Below are 24905 nucleotides of genomic sequence, written 5' to 3'. Positions count from 1 at the left end.
TTCACATATAGTCAAGGTCCCCGCCTCTCTTTCCTATCTCTTATGTGCTGAGATTGCCGCCTGTGAGAAAACCTCGGACGTTACCATGACCACACCCCTTCCCCGCTCCTACCAGTGGACCTTACCCGGGGAGACCGTCCTCGAACAATCCCGCTGTCGGCCAAAACCAGTACGGAAGCTGGCCCCGCCCCCTGACCCTCAGGCCTGGACAGGTCCTGGCGCCGACGGGAGAGACCAGGAAGGGGGGGGGGGGGACTAAACCCGGGTGTAATTCTCTACTACAGGAGAAAAGAAGGATCGCAACAGATGACGGACGCACTTGTGCCGGAGAGAGACGGGAGAAAGGCGAAGTAGCGAAGTCGGAGCAGGAGGAAGAAAGAAGCGAAGCAGAGGAAGAGGAGCAGCGTGACGAGGAACCGGAGCAGAGGAGGACGGAGCCGGAGCAGCGAGGAGTGAGCGCGGCGAGGCGGAGTCCAGAAGCGGAGGAAGCAGAGGAAGCCCCGGACGAGACGTGGTGCGAGGACTGGTGGACCCCACAGGAGGAGGCTGGAGAGCGGCCGCAACCAGGAAGTGTTGCGGCGGGGCCAGTGAGTGGCTAAACCACGGGGAAACGGGACCGGGAAGCGGGTGGTAGACGAAGGAAAAAGGGAGGAGGGTGGTTACAGGGTTACACGGTCACAGGGTGTGGCTTTAATTTTGGTTGTTGTATGGTGCCGCATTATAGAACGTCTCTCTCCCCCTTTCCACCTTTCCGAAGGGACACATCCAGAGTACCCACAACGTCATTGGTGATCGGGTCTTTCAACTCCCTGCACCAACCTAGACCCTATGTCCAGTGCCCTAACACTTCCATCCCCTAAAAATCTACACGGGTGCGGTAACGGATCTTTTTACTTCAGTATAGCATAGACAGGTCAAAGTCCCTGACGGCCTCTCGTTTGTTTCTTTATCCCTCTCATGAGCCTCCCTGGGGAACCCACCTCGACCATCCCAGAGACATCAAGCAGAGGAGGAGACCGTCTCAAAGAAGAAGAAGAAGAGATCGTGAGACCACGCCAAAAGCCCCTGAAACCCGACTCAACTGCCATACCTACTGCTATACCAATAAAAACCTACCCACTGGCTCATTACATCCAGCCTCCGCGTCTGTTTATCCGGCCCGCCCTCCCACACCGCCCGACAGCGGTGATCTATGCACAGACGGGTATACGTTTTAGTCGTAAAGGAGGGAGGGATGGGGAGAGTGGGGAGTTCCTGGAAAATGGACAATACTTACTTCTAAAGCAGAGGGTTTTAGAGAGGAGTATGGAGGTGGAAGGGAAGGGAAGGGTAGTATAGAGATGGGTTTAGGAAGGAATATGCGCACACCCACAAAAGAGTAAGTCCATTGCTATTCACAAACTGCACTTCTATAGTTACTGCAGCCAATAAAGAACCAAAACTGTTGTAAATGTATCCTGCACAGAGCTGGAGTAAGTCCAGCACCACCCATGGCCACTCACAAACAATACAACAACCACCCACAGAAAACAGTAGAGGCAGGGGCCTTAGTTAAAGGTTTTAAAAAATATATATAATTTATGTAATGTTAGAAAAATACAATTTAAATTAAAAATATTTGTATCAAAAAGTATTTTAATATGTTTTTTTAAAATTACAAATGAATTGACCTTTTTTAAAAAATAAGCTAAATTCAAATTTTAATATATAATAAATATAAAGATTTTACTTTAGGTGTTTTATAAATAAATCTTTTAAAAAAAATTGAATATAGCTAAATGAATTACATTTTTAATTTAAAATTTAGTTAATAGTAACATAGCATCAATAATTGCTATTCTACACTTAAAATACAAACATAAAATGTATTTACATTAACATTTAACTTCTAGATTTTTTAAAACTATAACTATTTAAAATGTTCCTATACTTTACCAAAGGGGGTCTACTCCTTGATTCCGTGTGTGGAACTTTAAATACAGTTGTAATGTCACTACTAGCAGGAACTGTTTAGTTGTATATGATGATTTTACTCACTCCACCCAGTGTGAACACTTTTGAGAAACTTTACACTTGCGAACGATGATTAGCTAAAAGTAGTACAGCCACCATAATGTGTGTAAACTGACAAGTGTAGATTTATTAATGTTTAAGTTTACCTTTGTGAATACGCCCCTTACTTTCTAATATTGGGAAGGGACTTAGGCTTGGACAAAGACTGAATTAGAGGATCCTGGAGTCTCGACTCTGAGGACCCCAAGGAAACGGCCTCTAAGGAATCCTGTCCCACAGGGGGCATTTCTGTCCTCCTATGCCAATGCTAAAAGCAGCAGTATGGCTTGGAAAATGTACTGGGGTATCTATCAGAAGTACCCTGACCATTATTCAACCTGCCTTCAAAGAACCAAATACTCAAATGCTGAAGGACTCAGAGGAACAATGTCTCCGTAGGAGGTGTTAAGAGTACCTGATAAGCGTAGGCAGATATGGCAAGAATATGGAACTGATGTTGCAGGAGCTTGGAGCTGCAGCAGCTGCCCTAAAACTCTGAAAGCGTCAATCCTCACTCATGATGCCCGAGTGTAGCTTTTGTAAAGCTTATGGGGCTCTCATCTTGGGAATAACAGGATCTATTTGCTTCGAGGGCATATTCCCTGTATGTGAACTGTCTGGGTGACCATAGGCTAGTCATTAAATTATCTGGAATGGCAAGGCTTTGTAACATTCTGATGGGTAATGCGGCCTCTAGAAGGCTGGCAATGCTTCTTAACAGCAACACAGGAGAAACCGTTCACAGAAGTTAGATTAACATCTGCTTAGAGTATCTGCCTAGACAGGTAGACACGGAGCAGAGGTATAGACAGAAAATCAGACTCGCGGTGAAGATCAGTGCAACAATTGCGCCTTGCTGGTCTTAATACACGTTTTTCTGAAGGTCAGTACACCTATTTATATACATATACAATTTGTTATTATGCGGACAAACATAAGCCTAGGTCACGAGTTGGTGGAACCAAGCTACAGCGCCAATGTATCGATGACGGTACCTCACTTACGTGTCCCTACCTTTAACTGTGCCCCCTGACCTCCCACTCACCAAACTGGCTTCACCTGTGCACGCCAGATCTCAACAATCCCTCTACAGCCTTACCAATGTGTGCTGGTCGCTTAAATTCATCGGCTGCTGTTGACTGCGCCTACCAGAGAAAAGGCAATAAAGACCTGTCTGTTCCCAAAATCATGGCAAGTGTCTCTCCGACTAGAAGCCAAAGTGGCTTGTGAAAGCAGCCTGCAAAACTATCATTCACAAACCCTTCACTTGCCACTCTATACATAAGATGCTTCTACACGTGGCTGCGCCAGGTGTGTAGCAAATTCTCAGGCGCTCACGCACAACACCAAGGAACAGATTATAGATTCCACTTCAACCAACAACATTCTCCAATCCAACACTACAAATGGAGTAGTTACATAGTCACACTGGAAAGTGACTTAAGCATTGTCAGTATGTAGGAAAAAACTCATTGAAATGCTACAATACAAGACCTGCCCACAACTGTGCCTGCATAGCCTGCCTCTCACCTGGTTTGAGATCGGTCTAACCATGTCTGCTGCTCCTCCCCTGCATCTGTGCCTCCTCTCCTGCATCTACCCTCTGCTACGTGTCAGCCTCCAACTGTGCCTGCCCAGTCTCACCCTTCTGTACCCGTCCTCACCTGTCTCCGCCATCCTTACATCTGTCTGCCATATTTTCTCCTACACCTGCTTCCCCTCTCCTAGGTCTGCCCAGCCTCACCATTGTCTACATTGCAATACCTGCACCTACTACAAGTTGCGCACAAGTGCTTTCCCAGCCTCACCTCAGCCTGTCCGGCCAGCAGCTGGCGCTTCAGCCCCTCATAGAACATGAATTGGATAGCAGGGTTAAAGACCAGCAGCAGAGATGGGACGGTGCCGTTCCAGAGTGCTGCAAAACCTTCATCTCGCACAATCTGATGGAAGGCATCTGGGAGAGAGGAGATACATGGATTTAAGTCAACACCAACCAGGGGAGACTGGAGGGAGGTGCATAAACAGAGCCATATCAGAGTCCCAGTACTGGAAAAGCAGGAGGGCTTAAGATCATGATGAAAGTGAACTGGCTTGGCTGCATGTAGGTTCCAACAATGGAATAGTGGAGGGCACACCCGGTCAAGATTGAGATACAAAAGCAGAACTGTGTGAGAATCCTTGTAATGGAATAAAAAGGAGTTTAACACATGCCTTAATAATTGCTTCAAATTCCCATCGTACCCATGATGCCCTTGTAGTTGGTCGTCACAATGTCATCGTTCCGGAACTTGGCCCCCTGCAATTTTAGGCGTGTGTTCACCACCCAGAGTGGTGTGGTGAGCAGCACGTTCACCACTCCTGCAAGAGAAAGAGGACGAATCAAAAATCAAGAGAGAAGAAAAGGCATTTATTTTGTTCACAGCAATGCATATGAGTGACCTCTGTGCCCACCTTTAGAAATCAAGAATAAGCTAATTTCCCATTACAGCGAATTTGTAGTATGATGTCTGATATAGATACACAATTTATGTACTCTTGGATTTTAGTAGTTCGACCCAGATTAGTTTAAAGAAATTAGAAAAACAGCCCGGGGACCATATTTCAGCATCAACATTAAAGTTGACCACAATAACTCCAGAACTCTCCCCAACTCAGGACCATATTAAGGTTGCTTCTTTTCCTCATGAGGAGGCCATTTGGATCTCGAGTCGAAACGTGACAGATAGCGAGCAGCAAAAAACAGTATGAAAGTGAGGAAAGAGTCTGCTGAGGCACGGATAGTTCCAGATTTGCAAAATTTGTATATAGTAGATAGTTTAAACACAAACATTAACAGACTAATTTGCAAGAGACTAGAGTTTGACATCTTTAGAGTCCTTCACAATACCTTCTGGGCACATAAAAGAACCTTAAGGAAAGAAAATCTCCCTCAAATACAACCAGAAAGGAATAAGGTTTTTCTTTGAGCCAAAGCTGAAGAAGACCATAAGGTAAGGTCATACCTGATAACTAAGCAATTTTCAATTCAGGAATGGGGCAGAAAATAGTAACGCTATAAATCAGGCAGGGGAAGTGAACTAGTGAGCCTAAAGTATATTTAAATCCACTGGCTCAAGCATTTAGTTAAAGCAATTTTTAACTAAACATTAGTCAAGTTGGTGAGGATAGTAAGAGTTTAGCAAATCAAAACTCCAGTATTCATACTCATATCATTTCAAGGTTCAAGTCAACCCGTTATCCTCACAGAGAAAACAAAGGTTGGGTTGAGTCTGAGCAAAGATGACTGGCCCATGTAATTTTTCAGAACTTTCATTTATACCAGAAAATGATTTGTGAGGAAGACCTGATTTGTTAAACAGAAGTAACACATGTCCAAATATTAGAGGCCATCCTTAGGCCGACGTACCAGTAATCACATTACATTTTTTGACCATGAAATGAGTAAGAATGTATGGAGGGATCTGGAGATCACTCAAAGATTATGGGGCCACTGGCAATGCTTAGAGTCTTCGGGTTCAGTAGGATATATAGCCAATATACCAGTCCCAAACTTAAAGCAAGAAATCCCTGGCAACTCAATGGATCTGGGGGTTCAGAGGCAACTATTCTGAGAGGTGCATTAGGTTACCCTTGGGCACAAAGGAGGGGGAATTCAACAACTTGTGGGGTGTGAATAACTGGCAAAAAAAGTTGAGGTCCTGGAAAGTTAGGGGCCTTAGATGTCTTATGAAGGGTTCTACAAGACTGGATTACCTAAGCAGACATGGAGTGCTGTACCTTCAAGACACCTGGGCTTCAGGAGGGCCTAACCCTCTGGAATTTAAAGAATGTTATATTAATGCTATGGCTTTTAAGGGAAAGGGGCACCCTAAGCGAAGAATAATATTTTATGTTTCCAGTTACTAGAAGTGTAAAGCATCTATAGTGGAACCAGCCAATCAGTATTACTATGCAAAGTAATGCAAGTGTTGTTTTTTTTCTCTAAGGATAAGCACACACTGGTATTTGTTAGTACAAAATATACATCTTTCCTCGAGGGTTAAACAAAAAACGAATGTATTCTTAACAAGATTTAATTCCCCAACAGGTTGTATATAGCTATAATCCCGATTTACACTTGATGGGTGACTTCTAATCTTAAACACTCACAAGGGAACGATTAATTTGTGGTCAGTAGCAAAGAAAGCTGGAGAAATAAGAATATTTCAATGCCAATACAAGAGGAGGATCGAACTGGTGTCAGATTGCTAACGCTTTGTTAATTTTAATTTGCAAGATCTCAGTGCACAGTCTCCGACTGACATCCCTGGAAAAATCACACACTATTCGGTTGTCAGTCGTTTCAATATCCTTCTATTATAATAGCCCTTTACTTTTGAGGAAAGGGAGGAGTATCACACAGCTCAAGTCACTAAACTAGGAGGTTTAGTTATTGAACGTGATGTCCAAAAAGGTACGGATTACTTTAAAAAAGGAATTAAAAATGAGATTAGATCAAATGGAAGGCAGAAGCCCACTCTGTTGGATACACCATTTATTGGCTCGATTTTTTAGGTTACATAGTATAGGCTGAAAATGAAGTAATAGGATTAGTGGTTATTGGTTCTTTGCAGTCTAGTCCTGTTACCTCAGCTTCCTATGAAAAGAGGCAATGAAAACAAGTAACACAACAATTTATGGTTTACAGAAGAACTAAACTGGTATATGAGTGCCATGAATAAGCAGATAACTGCCCTGAGGAGAGAAACACAAAGTGTGTCCGTATTTAAAAATATATAAGTCTCATAGTATGTGTAAAGTTGGTAGTTGAAGAATCTGTGACTTATTGAAATAAATGACAATTATTTTGGCACAGGGATAGAGGAAAGATGAGGGCATAGCTTCCTTTTAGACAAAGTAGAGCTCCTCAATCTATGTTTTTTGCTCTATCGATAATGCAACGGACACACGCCCACTCAAGCCAATGCTTAAAGTGATAACAGCTAAATTGAAGCCTGCACTCCTATACTCTTATTCAGTTTTTCCAGAGAAATTGGGATTGTAGATGAATTTAGAAAAATGTACAGCGTTTCAATGACTGTTTGCTTTTCCCCAATCATTAGCTCAATTTCAAATATGGCTGAATTTCAATTGAGTAAAAGAGAAGCTTAGTTCATTGGCGTTTTTCTCTCTATGTGCTTTTTATGCCATTAACTTTAATACATTGCACAATGTAATCTAGACAAAATTCCACCACAAGAGATTAGGATAATCAATGGACAAAACTATACGACACAGTCTTAGAAGTACTCGATATGCAAGGTAATTAAGATTCAGTTAACAGCTCAGACATTTTTAAAACAAAATCATTAAGGAGCAAGTCAAGGAACTATATTGGAGTAAAGCCTGAGAAAATTACAAATGGAAGGCTGCACAGTACACTAAGGCCAGTTAATAGAACCAGGGCAAGTGTTGGTATATTTTACAAGTCAGCTCTCAAAGACAATTAGGCGTATTATTGTCTGACTCCAATTTTTTTATTACCTATTAAGGAACTAAAGATCAGGCTGTGCTTTAATTGAGCACAGGAAGCATACGTCTGATGAAGCTACTAGGTTTGCAATAAAGGGCCATAACTTCAGGCCTGATTTACTGTTTAAAAAAAAAAAAAAAACATTCTCAAAGTGGGAGTCTAGTTCTTTGTTTTTCGAAATAATTAACCCCATACCCTGACAGTTTACTACCCGGAACTGGAGATCATGTAGCATTTTGTTTCTGTCTCTCATCAGTTCTTTTCTGGTGGTGACGGACAGGAAAAAAGACATTACAGTGTACTTCCAAAATAGGTCGGGGTGTAATGTCCTTGTTACAGCCCCTAATCCATAGGGCTGCTGGAGGAAGTTTTCCGTCAAAAGAGCCGATGGGGCTCAGTCAATGGAAATCGTAAGGTCCACCTGTTTCTAAATGCGACAGGTGGAACGAGGGTTTGGCAGACACGGTACTTTGTCACATTTGCGCCGAAGTACCCTGTCTGCTAAACAGTAATCTGGGGCCTTAGCAAGTAAAATTTGTAGATGCTTTACTGAGTAAGCTGGTGGCAGTTTAAACAAGCACTAGCAAAGCCAAGAGGTCTCGCCTATGTGACAGCTATTGTCTTTGCCAAGATCTTTTACCATGTTGTACAGCAGCATAGCTACAAGTTAGTGGAGTAGCAATAGAGTGGAGTGGCATAGAGTGGTGTGCCTTAAAGTGGAGTGCCGTAAAATTGAGTAGAGTGGATTGGTGTGGCAGAGAGTGGCGTGGCATGGAGTGGAGTGCCGCAGAGTATAATAGAGTAGCGTAGAATAGAATAGAGTGGCATAATATAGTTGGGTGATGCAGAGTGGCATGGCGCAGAGTGCTGTGTCATGGCATAGAGTAGAGTGGAGCGGGCCAAAGTAGAGGGGATTGGAATGGCGTAGAACAGAGTGGACTGGTGTAGAACAGAGTGGACTGGTGTGGAGTAGAGTGGCACAGAGTGGAGTTGAGCAGAATGGAGTAGAGTGGCATGAAGTACAGTAGAGTGGCACAGAATGTAGAGTCGTAGAATAATACAGTTGTGGGTGTAAGTAACTAAAGCCTCAATAGAGACAACAAATAGGGTGAAAGCAACATAAATAAGCTGTATGCCTGTGTTAAAAGTAGAAAAGCATGTAGCACATCCAGGAATAATACCAAAACGCTTATAAAATAATAGAAAAAAAGTGTGTTGCAAAAAGATGAGAAAGAACACATGTACTTGGCCCATGCTTCATTGAGAAGCAAACACAAGAGAGGAAGGGCAGCCTACGGGAGCTAAGCAATCGTAAGACTGCAAATGAGGGTTGTAAACTCACTAAATTGTAAACAATGTTTCTCAGCAGAAGGCATGCGCTGAATAGGCAAGACCTCAAATGACACTGTGCTTATCTTGTGACCATATTTAAATCTAAAAACAATTAGAAAATGTAGTGTAGTATTAGTGTTATTTTACAATACTATAATTGATAATAGCCACTTCTGAAAGGATTTTATATTAATAAAGCTTATTTAATTGAGAGGAGTTTGGTTTCTCTAAGTGAGTAATACTTTACAACAATGTGTTTAATCTATTTATCTGGTGAATAATGTGTTTAATATTCCACGGCAATAACTTTTTATTTAACTCTATCAAGGCAGTGGCATACTGTGGTTTCAGCATGCACAGAGTCTGCTCCACTGGAAAATACCAGCAGATCAAAAGAACTGTGAATACAGAATGCTGCAATGATCTTTAACAAAAAACCTGGGAGTTGCCTTAACACTTAACACCACCATGTTCCTAAGAAAGACTGTCAAGAGATCTTCCTCGGTTAAGGCTTTTAATTCACTAACGCCAAGTTTGAGAATGGCATTTCTTCAGAAGAGCCATCAGACTTGTGCAAATTGGGACCTATGATGAAGCCCTGACTGAAGAGAGTGATTGAGAACCCAACCCTCAGATATCTGTGGCCTGCCTTTCAGAAAGCCATTCCTTGCACTCTGGGAACACTAGCAGAGGCCAGGAGGAAGATATTCAGCAACTTGAGACGTTTAGGAGCAACAAAGTGCTCTAGCCAGTACCAGCCTTCTAGCCTATGTGAAGAACAGCTGACTGGTACTCGATCTGGATCTTAATTTTTGGTATAAAAGTGGTCGCCCGTTGTTGTTTTTCATAATTCACATTGACTTTTACACCACTATTGTTAATTAGGGTGTGTTCTACAAAAAATCATTTTTTGTTTTGGTATTGTTTTAATCACTAAATAGTAATTTTTACTAAATCGGTTTAGTAATTTTATTAACTTTAATGTTGGTTTAGTGTTGCTTAAATCCTTAAGATAAATTTCTCTGAGGAAAACCCTGCTGCTATGAGCCACTGTAAGCTCAGGTATCCTAAATTAAACTGTATTTATCTTATCAAGGTACTTGATTACTACTACAGAGGAAGATTTCTCCAAAAGTAGTAATCTTGTTTCTTACAGTAGTATGTAAGAAATTTGAAAAAACTAGTCAAAGTAAACTCAAGAAAGAGTTAAGTTACAGCTAAACTTATGTTATGATAGTCTTAAGATAAAATGAAAATACTTCTTCAGGGGCCTTCCAGGGATGTGTTTTGACAGTCAAAAGTACTAAATAGCCCCATATTTACAAAAAATTAAATCTAGAACCCTTTTTATCATAAAAATAAATACTCCGTCACATCAGTTATTTTTCTCTGGCTCCTTTAAACAGGATTCTGGGGAACTGAGTTAAGCCTTTTTACTCCAACAAGATGTTTTTAAACCTTTCAAAAACCATTTCAATCTATGACATTTAATACTAGGAGTGTTTTCCTGTAATTACTGACAGAATTTTGTTTTGGTCAAATGGAGTCTTTACTTGGCAGGAAAGGGTAGACAAAAAACATCATTATCTGTGTGTGGTCTGCCTGCATGGTCCAAATCTACTGTAGGAATATACACACACTGTGTGATCATGTCAAGGAAACCCTGAAAAACGGCAAGAAAATCCATCTTCATGGCAAATAGTAAGATCCTGATGCCAGGAAGCAGCTACAGAAATGCCAGAAGAAAGGGCACCTTCCACAAAACTTGAATCAAAAACTCTGTGGACTCCAGCAGAAAGAGATTCAAAGAGAGATCTAATTATGAGGAATTAGGTCACCCCCATTCAATGTTGAGGTCCATGATGTCAATGATAGTTACAATTGCTGTCAAAACACAACTTAACATCAAGGAGATTTAGACCCTCAACATCAGAGGATTTCATCTCTCCACATCATAAATCAAAAATCTGTGCTAGAAGAGTATACGCTTCTGAGTATTTCAGTATTCTCCAGTAAGAGAAACTATGACACTGGTTGCGATTTCAGAGTCACCGTCACCTTTGCGGTGGTCATCTCTACAGTTTGTGGTTCTGCAGAAGGCCTCCTCACCTGTGCCTTTAACCACTACACCAGCACCTCTTATAACAGTGGTCACGTCTCCTGTGAAGCAAACTTAAAAGTGCATTACCCCAGTGAGGCTTATTCCTCCAAGGACCACAACCTCATGAAAGAGATCGCATACTTTATTCCAGACATCTGTCGAGACAAAACTTTCATCAATCTCTACACACTTTCGAAGGAGATCACATACCCCTAGAGGGCTTCCACTCCTGGGACGACAAGCATTTCAACAATCCCGTCTTCCTCTCCAGAGATCAGAATGTACTCTCATACTCTAAATGATTCTCCACCACAGAGAATATAGATGGAGGAAGAAATTGATATATTTCACAAAGTTCTGATTGGAGGTGCTGTTCTATGCACTGGTGCCTACTTCACTAACCACATAAAGATTTAATACTCTACACCACAAAAGTCCTGCTAGACCTATGCTACCTATAGTGTCAGGCCTGCAAGAACCAGTGATGCAAATTTTCCTAGTAGCTGCTTCTGCAAAGAATGCCCCGATTCACCATGCAAAGAAAGACAGACCTTTGTATCAAGACAAACTATTACTTTGTTCAGACCCTGTCAGGCTCCGTGGCCAGCAAACCCCGACCGGAAAGAAGAAGGCGGCTGGATGCCTTATTGGCCAGTACCTCTGCTTGCCTTGCAGCCCCCTGCATCCTCGAGGGACGTGTTGTATGCAGCCGATGAACAGGACGAGGACCGCTACAGGCCCTTTAAATGCTGGTGACTGAGTGAATCGGAGAGAGGAAGTCCCACTACCTAGTGGGAGGAATCACCAGTGCCGGAAAGTGAAATGGACCCGGAAGAGCTGGAGGGGAGCGCAACGTTACGGTGGAGAATGGAAGAAGACGGCCGGAGACTCAGAGAAGCAGTAGAGCATCCTCGAGGTGGAGATGACGACGTGGGCGCTGCGCAGAAGGCGGGGACCAGCCTAGAAGCCCCAATGGAAGTGCCTGGAGCCCAACGACCCCACGAGCTGCCCAGCCGCGTTCCCAGAGGAGCGTTGCTTGCCCAGGTGCATGCTCAGTTCTTAGGGAGTGGGCGGCAGGTGAAAGTTAGGTCTCGCTCCTTTCTAAGATGGAATTAGTAAAGTGCACCTCTGCGAGACCTGGAAAGGTTCCCGCATACTGCTTGCATACTTGGTGAATGTTTAGTTTTGTATCCCATCACAGACTGCATGACGGATGTCTTTACTTCCCTCACTCCCGGCCCTATACCGTTGGAAGTAGCAAAGCGGATAGCTGACCCCTGTTTTCTTTCTCTTTTCTTTTGGCACATTCGGAACCTACTATCTCGGATATCCTTGGTGTAGCATACCAGGAACTGAAGAGGATTGCTATTCCCCTGGCAAAACGGATTGTTTACTGTACTTAACATAATTGCTGAGCAGAGCAATAAAAGTGTCTGGAGACCCTTATCTGGCTAGTTGTTTCTTCATCCTGCGACAGACCCACAGTTGATTGTGTGCTCATCTTGGCTGCAAGGACAAGCCATGCTGCTACTTCATCAACAGTCCCTCTGGACAAAGAGTATGTGTAAACATCCTAGGCAGAATGGTCTTGGGGCCTCTAGGGAAACAGTCAGTGACACAGATCACCTTGGGGAGTACTACAGAGCATTTTGGGTGGCTCTTCAGTGATTTTCTGAAAATATTATAATTGAGGAGATGATGGTCTCAAATTAATACCGCAATGGCAGATTCCTCTTTCCTGACTCTACTTTTGTTAAGATTCGGTAATAAGGGTTTATTCTCACTTCATCGAACAGGCCTTAAATCATAGGGGCCACAGAATATTCTTAACCTCCTATTCTCTGGCAATACTATTTGGAAGCTATGTGGATGAAGAAATATAACAGATGAAATCCAAAATGGAGGACCTGGATGTAGGGGGCCTGGAAGAAAATAAAGGATTCAGAAAGCACTACTAACAAACACGGAGAACACTGCTACTGCTAACAGAAGGCTACCAGCAGCAACACCAGAAATAGCCACAGCATAGGTCAAGGGAGAGACAAGCATCAACCATTTGTAGCTGATGAAAACCTCCAGCAACAGGAAAACATTGACTCTTTCCCTCCCCTTCCTGTGTCTGTCACTCCAGCAGAGGGAGATATCAAGAATCATATGCAAGACTGACAAGAAAACACATTAGTTAGATGGGTGCTGAATATTGTGCAAAAAAGAAAATTTATTTCGATATGGTTCGACATAAAGGACACGGGCATGAATTCAGACCCACTTTCATATTCAAAACAGTGAACAAAATATCAGACAATTGGCACAAGAAAGGAAGGCTAGCACTCTATCAAATACACCATAACCTTCATCAAGGAGGTTGGATGTACACCATAGACCTTCAGGATGCATACATCTACATCCTGATGGCAGAAGTTACTGAGACGTGTGGTAGGAAACAATGGCTACTAATAGTAACTTCTATCATTCTCCTTGAAATCAATGCCCATTTATGGTCTCAAAAGGCATGACCTTGACTCAGGTCACTATAAATAAAATATTTATGTCTACCCAAAGAATGAAGATCGGCTTATCAAAGCTTCGAACCCTCAAGAAACACTGGGGCATTTCCAGTTGAAAGGCATCACTCACCACTGTTTATGCATCAATCATATCAAGTTAAATGTATTCGCAAAATGATGCAATTTAAAAAAAATGCAGTTTAAAGGGAAAATTATGAGGAGAGGAGCAACTCTAACGCAGACACACATGATAGCAGCTGACTTTAACATGATTCATCCAAAACCACTGAAATTGTTGGCCCCCATCAAGCCGCTATATTACAAAGCCAAGACTCTAGTAGCTCCACAATGACCTTGACAGTGGAACCATCACACAAGAGACTGCTATGAAGACCAGATCTTAATCACAATTTGTACGTTAGATCGGGAGGTCATTAGGGCCCATTGCCTTTCCAGTCTGGAGGGAACGAATAGCCTGCATCATCTTGTCTGAGGCAACGTCTTCCTCCAGTGAAGTTCTATCTGCGTCTGCCAATACCGGCAGATGAATTACAGCCAGTACTTCTTTTGTTTCCACCTCCTGTCTGAGGGGCCTAGAAGTGTAGACCAAGTCATAGTATCGACCAAACTCGTCAGCAATATCCTGCGGGTAAGTGATCTTTTTCCCACCTGCTGCCCTAAATTCTGTGACCAGTCGGCTCGTTGCTTCCCTCCTATCTAACCAGGCTAATAATTTCCCAGCCTTGTCCCCTAGCTCGTATACGCGCCCCAGTTTGTGACTGAGCATGGTTTTGGCAGCTTTTCTTGCCTCGGACCTATATTCCTCTTACTTCAAGTGGAGAATATGTGCTGCGTCTTGGTCTACGGATGTCAGGAGGCCCTTTTCCAATCTAAGAATTTCATCCTCCAGCCGGAGAAGTGTGGCATGTTTATCTTTTTTTCGCCCCAGAAATCTGAGACAGGGTGTGTCCCCTTATCACTGTTTTAAAGGCCTCCAAAAGGACCCACGCAGAGGCAACTGTGCCGTAGTTTCCAGCAAAGTAGTGTTCAATTTCTTTCTCCAGCTTTAATTTAATTGCGGGGTTCTGAAGATACCAGGGGCTAATCAGTGCAACCACAGTACAGTCTCCTCTCCCATATACCATGTGTAACTAAACTGGGGAGTGGTCAGATATTCCCCTAGCTAGGTGTCGTACTTCCCTGACATAGCTTACCTGTGCCCCCGGGGCGAGGATTTAATCCAGGCGGGAAAAGCCTTTGTGGACCCCAGAGTGGAACATGTATTGTGTCTCTGCAGGGTGATATACCCTCCACATGTCCACCAGCCCCATAGCCTCCAGGAATCGCGGGAGGTGCAGTTGTGAGGGAGGCATATCTCTAGGGGGGTAGCCATCCAGTGTCTCCGAAATTACTGAGTTTAAGTCGCCTCCTATTATCAAACTACCAGTGGGAAACGTAAGTAGTGCCCTTCCCAGGTCTTTAAGTGTAGTGTCTTGCAATACTGGTGGCAGGTACAATGATAGCAGCGTCAGCGCCTCTTCCCCTCCCACTTTCCCGATACCGCAGCGTATCTCCCCAAATTGTCAGTATAAACCTGTTCTATTGCCATTGGGAAAGCACGTCTCTTCAATATGCCGACTCCTCTGGAGTCCGTTGCGGAGTGAGCAACCAATTGATAGCTCCCAAAGGCTAGGGCCTTGCACATGTTTCCTATGAGGTACGTCTCGAAGCACTACCACTTCCGGTGCATGGCGCCTGAGAAACTGCATAACAATCCCTCTTTTAATTTTGCTTCACAGGTCATTCACATTCCAGGAAAATAACTTAATTTGCTTATCATTCGTAGTGTCTATAACTCCTGCTAAACCTTGCTATTGGTTGGTGGGCTTCCAGCTGTGTCCCCGGAGGACCCACCCGCAGACAATAGATCCCCGTGTGAACCGCCGTGTTCTCAACGTCAAGTTCCTGGTCACTGCATTTCCTAAGCTTAGGCTCGCTAATTACAATTCTGTGACAAACGAAAAATATACCCACAAGAACAAAACACCCAACACCCCCGCCCTGTTACCCTCCCTGCTCTTCCGCACTCTGGGCTCAGAACTGCCCATGACCTCAATAGTGCAGAGTGCCTGTCGCCCTAACTAATAAACTAACTAGTAATTGAAGGGGGAAGAAGCAGTAGACTCCCGCCCAATTGACCCTCCACCGCTATTATACGCTCCCCAATAACTATATATGGACATGAATCATATACAAATATGGGCAAATTATGCAGAAAAAATTCACTTGGCCTGCTCAGCGTCTCGATCCATCTTGTTTCATTAGAAGTGGGGGTGACGTAGATGTCTCTGTGCCAACAGTGTCCGGCTTGGCAAAACAGTCACATACCAGTTCCAATGTCTAAAGTTCATTTGCCGTTATGAGTCTTCGCTGGCCTCCAGTCCTACAACCATTCTTACGCTGCTTCCGGTGTGTCAAAAAAACAGGTCTTGCCACCTGCTTCTACGCGCAGCTTGGCCGGGAATAACATTGCATAACGAATACCTTTATCCCTCAGCAGTTTCTTAACATCGAGGAAGGTGCGACGTTGGCGTTGAACCACTATGGTGAAATCCAGGAAAAAGGACAGTTCACTGTTGTTAATCTTCAGAGGGGGGTTAGCACGTGTCGTCTGTAGAACACTGTCCCGGTCTTTGATGTTAAGGAACCGTGCCAGGATAGGCCTTGGAGGGGCACCGGGCTTAGGTCTTTCCCCTGGCACTTTGTGTGCCCTTTCCACCGTAAAGAATTTGGACAGCGACTTGGGACGTAGGCGGTTCATGATTAAGTCTTCCACAAATAGATCCACGGCCGGCGCCTCCGCTCGTTCAGGGACCCAATAATTCTGACGTTATTACGTCTTTCGCGACCTTCGTAGTCATCCAATTGGGCATCCATTCTTTTCTGCGCTATTTGGAGATCCTTGATTCCCTGCCCATTCACTGGGTGTTGCTACTCAGGTCCTTGGTCACCCCTTCTATGTTCTTCAATTTTTCACTTGTGTTTTTCAAATCAGTCCTTAGCAATGCCATGTCGATTGAAATGGTGTCCATGCGGTGCTCCAGCGTGGTACGCACCCCCTCTGTGGCCGCCATTACGTCCGCCAGCGTTGGCTCTCCTTCGGATGGCGTCGACGATTTCTCAGTCTCTCCTTTAGTGGCCCCCTCCTGTTCACCTCCTTTGTGAGTTGTGTATTTATCCAACTTCGTTTTATGTGTAGACCTCTGCCCTTTTGGTCCTGACATGGCACAGCGGCGCAATCAGAGTACCATCCACCAGCACTGTGCACACGCAGTTCACTTTCCACCCACAGCATACCAAGTCAAACACTCAGGGGACTGCCAGGGTGCCTTCTCACCAAGGCTGCCAAACGTACCACGCACTGACCTCAGCGTTCCAGAGATGTCATGAGCTGTATGTACCCCATCTTTTCCGCGAAGGATATGCTGACCAGTGGGTACTAGCTATGAGTTATTGTCTTCAGTGTTGGGTATATTGCACTCACTGCAGCCTTGGACCTGGGTCTTCCACATGCAAAGAAAAGGTCACCTTGTCCGCTAGCCCTGATGTACCAGTCGAGGCCCACCCGGCAGAGCACACCTGGTCCACAGTCTCCGCACTCCGCCAACCCCACTTCAGCGTCCGTTTCTTACTTGTTTTGAGGTAGGGTCTTAGCAATGGTGAAGACAGTTGGCTTCCTTGCTCACAAGGCCAGAGCGGCATCCAATGTGCCACCGGGTGAGGAGAGGGTCCGACACGCACCACACACAGCTGCGCAAGAATGGAGCCAGAGTTCACTGCTCCCAAAGCAAACCACGCCGGATTGTCGCTGCATGGCTCCCAGCCATCAGACCTCGTTCCGTTGCGGTCAGGCAGATTGCTCGTTCAGCTCCCGGTCCTCCCCTTCTGCCCGTTAACCTCCGAAAAGGGCCACTGGGCGGCAGACAGGTCGGGAACGCAGAGCAGCACCACGGACCGCCGATATGTCTCTGGGCCTTGCAGCTACCGCACCAGTAAGGTTTCAGCTGGTAGGAGTGGGGGTTGGAGGCCAATGAGAAAGGTGTTATAGAGGCCCCCTGTGCTTGTTGGAATCCGGGTGCAAGATGTTGGACACTGACTTCCGGGGCGCCGCCACGACCCAACATCTGTGGCTGCCCCTCATGGCGATCCCGGCCAGCCACTCTGTCACTCGAGCCCGGGGATTCGGGGCCCGATCGTTACTCCGTCCCACCTCTGCCCAGGAGTCTCAGTGCAAGCACTTTCTGGCGTTCGTCACCACAGCGGCGGTGTCACACACACCCCTCTGATAGTTTGGGTGGGAGAAAACGGATATGAGACAGATATTCACGCGGTTTCAGACCATCGGCGTCAGGAGCTCTACCGCCTCACAGCCATCGCACTTGGCGGTCAAGCCATGCCCCCTGCATGGTAGTTTTGTTGCATAAAGTCATGGCTCGCAGCCATTACCTCACATGGACAATATCACTGCCAGAGATGCTAGGAGGCCAAAGTACAGAGCTATTCCCAAAAGAATAGTTTACAACCCAGATTGCAATTGGCTGCATACCCAGGACCCCCCCACCCCCATCATGCAGGCACAAAAGGTCCCTGCTAAACCACCTGTAACGGGTACCCCACCAAGGCTCGTGGTGGCTCAACTTCTCAGTTATAGAGATTAAGACTGTATTTTACAGCTTGCATGTAAAAGTGCCACGTAAGTGCTTCAGAACAGTAAGTTCCTCCTTTTTTCATATTCCACTTCAGGAGTCCAGCAGCAACATAATATAAAGATAACCAGACCTTATGTACCCTGAATCAGAATTTCATGCTAACTTTCTCAGCAGAGCTTAAATTAATAGCTGGCAAAGAAACACATTTTTATTGGATCCTTAGGATGCCAGTGAATGAACAGACAAGTGGGCAAAGAAACATCCTTCCATGCCATGCCAAAAGGAACAAAAACCTAAAAGAAGAACCAATAAATGAAAAGTGTGGTAAAGTGATAACACCCAAAGCTGAACAAGGGTAGACAAATACAGATAAATAGACAAAATAACAGTATGGTGGGGGAATTCTAATTTGGAGGCCATCGAAGGTTTTGAATCTGAAAGTAACATGGGGGTCATCAGATGGAGACCACGGCAACGAGGAAGGACGGGAACTCCTTGCACACGTCACACCATTGATGGCTGATGATGTATTCTGAACTAAAGCAAATTGATGGACAGAATGCAGAACAATGTCATACATTCACCCCAGTACAAAGATCCAGGCCTAAATCCATTGTTTTTTTGCTCACCATGCCATTCCAGTTTGGACCCAGCCATATGCAAATCAGTCTTGACCCTGCGCCCAATGGGAACACTCCAGCCCGAACTGCCAGGCCAGGTCCTCCCTGGACTGGAAACAAGCATCCTAGGACCAGTTTCGGGCTTTCAGCCCTCATCAGCCAGGATAGCTTGACTCCAGTGGCATGGAGAGCCTGGGACCCACGTCTGAGCATACCCGACCCACTTGGGGTGGCATATGCAAAAACAACAATTGATGGACAGAATGCAGAACAATGTAGTACATTCACCCCAGTACAAAGATCTGGGCCTAAATCCATCGTTGTTTTGCTCACCATCCCATTCCAGTTTGGACCCAGCCATATGCAAATCAGTCTTGAGCCTACGTCCAATGGGAACAGTCCAGCCCGAACTGCGAGGCCAGGTCCTCCCTGGACTGGAAACAAGCATCCTGGGACCGGTTTCGGGCTTTCAATTGTGTGTCTTTTGTATTCTGAACTAATGGCATGACAGGTATATGTATGGCTACCTGATCGATAATATTATTTCATATCTGTGTTAGTTCATATACCTTAACAACTAGCCAAAGCTAGTTCAAATACAGGTAGTTAGAGGAGCAGAAACAATCCCCTCAAACAGTAACCCAACCTTTTTCTCTTGCCTCTAAGGCTTAAATCAGTACCCCTATGGGCAAAGACGATGGTTTGTTGGTAGGGTAAGCGTTGGATAGTTTTTAGCCGAGTCTAGTGTTGGAAGTCAATGTTGACCCTGAGGAAAGATATAGCATAAAGACTAGATTACTACATTTCAAGCCTCTCGTAATAACCAGCCTGTAAATCCCGACAACCACACAGCAAGAGTTTTTAGACAGGCAGACCCATTCTTACTACAGGTGACTAAAACCGCCTCAATATGGTGTGGGGAATATAGTGGCATACAGAATATATCACAGGACAGATTGTGTCTCCCAATGCCTGGCACCCCAGTAACTAAAGATGCCCGAGGCTTTAGCAACCAGCTCCACGATTGGAGATCATAAGCCCAATGCACACATTCTAACATACACGATCTGCTCTCTAGGTGAGACATGATTATCTGGCCAGAGCAGCTGCAAGGTGCACTACAAAACCTATACACCTATGCAGCACATCAGAACACAATCCTGTACTGGCACATTACATTGATGTAGACATACAGCATGTTTCCCCACCGGAAGACTCCAGCCTCAGGCATTGCAGGACACCCCATATTGTGGGAGAATCGGGAACAGCTGTGACCAGAGTTAATCCAGACTACGAAAACTTACAATTAGGTGATAGAGTAATTACACCTAAACACAAATGATGGAATAAATAAATAATTAAATCAAATATTCCTACTGAGAATATCTCCTGTACATACAGCGTCCCTGGAGGAACCCCTTCCTTTGTAGGAATTAAGTGGTAATTTAAGAACTGGTACCAGGAAAAACAATGAAAAGCGATTCATTTTCCCCTGAATGTCATGCCAGTTGTTTTGGCTTTCTAGCCCCATGCTGCTAAATCTGTATGTAGAATCAAAAAATAAATAAGAGTTGCCACCCACAAATGGAGAAGCTCTACTAATCTTCCAATTAAAACAATGACTCTGGAAGTGGCGTCATACAGACCCCCAATGTGTACTTTGAACAGTGACTTTAAGATACCAGAAAAAAATATTCGCTGAAAAGATTTTTCCAGCACTGAAGGAGGTAGTATACCTAGCCCAATCAGGGTTTGTCACTCAAAAAAATACATCCTTAAACATCAAAATAATATTTCATAGAGTGGGATTCCTGCAATAGCTGCTATTGACATGAATAAATCCTTTAATTGCCAGGAATGATGCTTCCTTTACAGGGTACTGGATAAAATGGGATTCGGCACTTGGCTACTTAAATTGATAAAACTCCTATATACAATCCCATTACCTGGGAATGTAATCGCTGAACAAATAAAGTTAAAATGGGAAACCAGTTAGAGCATCCCCCTCAATCCCATCCTTTTTCCTAATCTACGGAAACACTAGCAGCTACATTGCGCCATATGGCCCCAGATTGAGGCATCTAGATGGGGAGAACGATACATGGCATTTCCCTTTACACTGATGATGTACTGTTGTATTTCCGGAATATGTAGAGGGATCTGGAGAGTGTGCAGGATCTCTGAAAGCATCCAGCACTGTCTCAGGGTTACACATAAATTAGAAGCAGCCCTCCCTATTTCCACTAAAATTGAGAGAGGAGCTGGGCATTAAGCAATTGTCCCAGTTTCCACAGACCTGGGAATATGAGCCCGTCAAACATTTAGCGGTCAGTATATATCACAAGAATTCAGACCCTATAGATGACACCTTAATGAGAGCTCACACGAACACCTTGGCCTCCATATCTTTTTGGAATAAAATACTGTTGTCGGTGAAAGTCAAGACTGCCATAGTGAAAATGATATTGTTGCCTAATGTCCTCGATTTGTTTGCCATTAAACGTTTCTTTACTGAATTAGTGATAGACTGAAAACCCAGATATTGGTTAACAGAAGAAACAAACTAGCCCTTCTCAAAAATGCAATGCCCCCTCCCACAGGATGGTCTTGCCATTCCCAACTTGAAGATTTACTACCTAGGCACCCGGCAACAATGGGTTAGCATGGTGGGTGGCAGAAGCCCTTCACCCCAGGCCCAACACATAAAAGATACAGCAGAAAGCAAATCGCTCCTGAACAATTCCATTGTAATCCCAACCCAAAACCTGAAAGGCAATATGCTGCCAGAAGCGGCAACCAGATGTTGGCACAAAATCCTACGCAAAAAGATGACTGAGACAACGCTCACCCAACAGGACCTCTATAGGGCACCCCCAATCTAGACTAGCCACCCATATAAATATACATGTCTGGTCGGATGCTTTAATTTCCATTTCAGGAGATCTATGTAATGACCCTGTTTTACACACATTTCAAGCATTATTACAGGAGCTCTCCATCCCAACAGGTCAATTTCTGATGTCCAATGATGGAAGCTCCACCAACCAGTACAGGACTTAGGACATGCCAGGAGGATAGTTATAAGATCATACAATGTCTTAACACAAGGTACAAAACCTAATTTTCAGGCATGGAAAGTGCCATGGGAAACGAAATGAACAGTGAAATATCAGACAATGATTGGACAAGATAGCTGGCTTAAACCAAAAGAGGAATATGAGGATCATGCTAAATCAATGTAACAATCCCTGTCCATATGTATCCAACACCACATCGGCTACATAAAATCTTTAATGTCATCGCTCACCAACGCTACTCTCCATGATAGGTTTTAATAATGTTCAGAAATACAGTCTTTCTGGAAACAAGGATGTCAATCGATATGAAAAAAACAACAAAATAAAGCTGTGTGGGCTCCCTGTCCTACATTTTATGATTATTTGCTCGTCCCAATAAAAGTAAATTCGAAGTTAAGTTCATAGACCTGGCCCTTATACTGACCCAAAGGCTATTGGCGCAAAAATGGATGTCGGATAACCCCCAACAGTGGTGCAATGGAAAACGGAACTCTAGATGGGTAGATGCAGAAGGACATCCTATGATTGAGCAGCAAAAACACAATTGCCTCCAAATAAATGACTGGGAAAACATGTTAAATCTCCCTAAGAGGAACTCAATAAACCTCCCTGTGGACACGTGTTACCCAGACAATCTGGAGCACGAATACAAAAGTAAAGTTTGAGACTACTACCCCGGCCAACAAAACCCATACACCACCGTCCCTTTTACGTCCACATTTCCCACCATATTTGTTGGCCAGTGAGGGTGGTGCAATCTGAAAACAGTCTGTCGCTTTACCAAGTTCTCACTTACCCCTCCCCTCGCCTTCCTGAGTCAACATACAGAAGCGTGAGACCCCTTAACAGGGGCAAAACAGATGGAGCATAAATGTCAATTCCACGTATTTGAATTTTACTTATGTTAATGCGTTACAAGCTTTACTTCATCAACTGTTATACAATATCTGCATGTTTCCCCACTCTCTTTCTTTCCTGTTCTTTTCTTTCTCCCCATCTTTTTTACTTTTTCGCCCTTTAAGCGCTGGCTAATGATCTCATATTAATACGTTGTAATGGGATGCAATGTGACGTTTGAATAAAATACCACAATGTAACAAATTAATAGGATTGGTCTAGTCAGCTTCACTTTGAAAAATGAATGCAAATATTTTTCCAAAAAGTTGGCATACGTTGCTAGGCCTATATGTTACATTAATGGGATCACAAGGCTCTCTTGCATCTACAAAGCAGCAGGATCATACTGGTGGGACACATCACTAAGCAGCCTGGTAACAGCAGTGGGTATCACTTCTCTCATGGAGGTGGCTCTCATACGAACACTCCAAGGACTCCTTACCAGCCACAAAGCCCAGGATGAGATCCTTCCCGGTGCTGGGGGGCTCCCTCTTCATCCAGGCCAACTTCAAGCTGTTGAAAGTGTAGAAATAGACGAAATTCGAGCAGCAGAGGCTCGAGATGACCGAGAACCAGCCACGGTAGGGTGCCAAACTGAAGGAGGCAAAGAACATATTAGCTACAGAAGGTAGTATTTCGCACAAAATAACCACTACAATTCCAAGTAGGTAAAGAAGAAATGAGTCACTAATACTGAAGAACAAGGAGACAATTCCCACAAGCTGTCATCGGGACAACAAGTACAGAATCCAAAATTACACAGGGCCACAACTAACACTTGTGCATGGGCATCATATGGGTACCGGCAAATCAATTAATGAACTCATACAGGTCCCGTTTGTATTCACAAAGGCCCAGTAATGCTCACGCGGGCTCCAAAGTGCCTGCACTTACAGAGGCCATATAATACACTCCTACAGTTCAATAACGCCCATATTCAGGGTGGGAGCATGGACGAAAAGATGGGCGACTGGCCGTGGAATCTTGTGGCTTCTGACGTTCTACCAGAATTCCTCAATTATCCTTCATTAAATCGCAACTTCCATAGCCTGCAGACCTATAAATGCGACTGCTGTACTGTTGTTGAGAGGGAGAATTGCTTAACACGACTGCTGACCAATGAGCGCGTTGTATGAAAGTAAAGCACTACTCCCTAGGAGATAGTAAGATGGCGCAGGGAGCAGAGCAATCAGCCTAACATTGCCAGAGATGTCAGCTGGCTGCTGGTCCTATGCCTTCGAACCTACAGCGAGGTATTGGATCCAGACTGGGCTTGTGATTTGCAGATCCACCAGGAAGTGATGGACAGACTGGGGTGATCTGTGTTGGGATCAAGAGTGGAGGTGATGACTTGTGGCATGGACTGTGGGTGCCTGGGCGTAATCAACTACTTGGCTGCGTGGTGTCGAGAGACCTCAATCAAGCTGAGCTCGAAGTAGGAGTGGACCTGCCAGGTCCAAATCTGCCTGCATGCCAGTACGACACCCTACACACTGGCATTGTAGTCTGAAGCCAAGGAAGGCTGCATATCTGCCTTGCTCAGCGCACAGCAGTGTACAAGGATTTGCAGACACTGTGGGCATGGGACTGTGACAGATGATGGATACAAGTCCTTCCCTAATAAGGGCGACAAGGGTCTTGGGTTGCTTGTTTTCCAGTTCAGGGAGGACTTGGCCTGGCAGTTTAGGCTGGACTGTTGCCAATGAGTAGGGTTAAGACTGATTTGCAAATGGCAGGGACCAAACTGAGTAGGGAAGCTACACAATGGTATGTGGAGAACTAGACAGATAGGATATTTGCTTTTTAAAGTGTATACTGTGAATACTGATGACATGTCCTTCTTCCATGGGCTGTTGGATTTGGAGGTTACCCAGTAGAATAAATCAGTGATCTCGGTCAGCAACGTTAACTGTGTGATATCAGCCAAGAGGGATAAACACCGTTAGGGTAGGCCCATAACAAACTGCTACACAATTATTATTTTTTTTGATAGCGCTGATGTCAATATTATTAGTAAAGCAAAAGCGGTGGGGCTGGTATGGAAGTTTTCGATGGTGTGCACTGTAGAAACATGGTGGCAAAGATTCACCGTCTTGTT

General features: G+C 44.4%; 1 protein-coding gene across 7 annotated transcripts in view; it reads right to left on the bottom strand.

Annotated features, from left to right (window-relative positions):
• The window catches only part of SLC25A17 (solute carrier family 25 member 17), a 218145-nt gene that overhangs the window by 68019 nt on the left and 125221 nt on the right, over positions 1–24905 (bottom strand). For 5 of the 7 annotated variants that reach the window (XM_085601064.1, XM_085601067.1, XM_085601065.1 and 2 more), the window contains exons 5-7: positions 23250–23401; positions 4294–4410; positions 3861–4006 (exon numbers count right to left, since the gene is read on the bottom strand). In XM_085601064.1, the coding sequence (XP_085457190.1) occupies positions 3861–4006; positions 4294–4410; positions 23250–23401 (415 nt within the window). Of the gene's footprint in view, positions 1–3151; positions 3198–3860; positions 4007–4293; positions 4411–23249; positions 23402–24905 lie in introns of all 7 variants that reach the window. The other 2 variants (XR_014960567.1, XR_014960566.1) reach the window with 1 other exon arrangement.

This window comes from Triturus cristatus, chromosome 4_2 (genome assembly GCF_964204655.1).
Source record: "Triturus cristatus chromosome 4_2, aTriCri1.1, whole genome shotgun sequence".
Taxonomy (NCBI): domain Eukaryota; kingdom Metazoa; phylum Chordata; class Amphibia; order Caudata; family Salamandridae; genus Triturus; species Triturus cristatus.
The sequence above is the reverse complement of the archived record's forward strand: the minus strand, read 5'-3'. Positions and strand labels throughout refer to the sequence as shown.